Here is a 693-nt window from a genome sequence, read left to right as displayed (position 1 = left end):
ACGTGGCCTCCCTGAGCCACCGTAAGCCCGGTTACACGTCCCCACTAAAGCACTGAGCTGTGGCATCAGAGCCTGTGCACCCCCATTTCCAGGATGTGGAGGTCTCCCTGCTCCCATCACAGACACACACACACACACACACACACACACACACACACGGAGCAAGGCGGCCAAACCCCATCCTACCCCTCAGGACCCACTGCTCGGGTCCCACACCCAGACTTTGTACAGGTCTGTGTGGCTCCCCACCCACCTGGAGATGGATTCCTCCAGGTGCCGGGCCTTCTGCTCATCCTCCTGCATCTGCCTCCTCATGTCTTTGTCGCCCTCTGAGGCTGAGGACGGAGTCCCCTCGAACCCAGGACCCTTCGGTCCACAGGCCGACACCATATCTACTGAGCCAAACTGGCCAGGGCATGAGATGTGAATGCAAGCGCTGAATCTGGCCCCAGCAGGGGTAGGGTTTCACTCTGGGGCCGGCAGGGGTGGCGCCCTTGGGACCCCCTTACCTGCTGAGAATTCAGTACCACTTCTGCCTTCTGGGTCTGTTTGGCCGGGCTGGGGGCGGCCACATTCTCCTTGGCGACGGCTGGCCGTGCGTCCGCGTTCTCCAGCACCTCGATCTCCTGCTCCAGCCTGGGGAGAGGGCGCAGTGACAGCCTCACCAGGCCCTTCCGCACGCCCAGCACCATG

At 62.5% G+C, this 693-nt stretch overlaps 1 protein-coding gene across 4 annotated transcripts in view; it reads right to left on the bottom strand.

Moving 5' to 3' along the window:
* Positions 1 to 693, bottom strand: part of PALM (paralemmin) — a 45,248-nt gene that overhangs the window by 18,745 nt on the left and 25,810 nt on the right. For all 4 annotated transcript variants that reach the window (XM_015564620.1, XM_006764776.2, XM_006764777.2 and 1 more), the window contains exon 5: positions 510 to 636. In XM_015564620.1, coding sequence (XP_015420106.1) covers positions 510 to 636 — 127 coding nt within the window. The remainder of the gene's footprint in view (positions 1 to 509; positions 637 to 693) is intronic.

Source organism: Myotis davidii, unplaced genomic scaffold, assembly GCF_000327345.1.
Source record: "Myotis davidii unplaced genomic scaffold, ASM32734v1 scaffold198, whole genome shotgun sequence".
Classification (NCBI taxonomy): domain Eukaryota; kingdom Metazoa; phylum Chordata; class Mammalia; order Chiroptera; family Vespertilionidae; genus Myotis; species Myotis davidii.
This window is presented reverse-complemented; position numbering and strand designations above follow the sequence as displayed.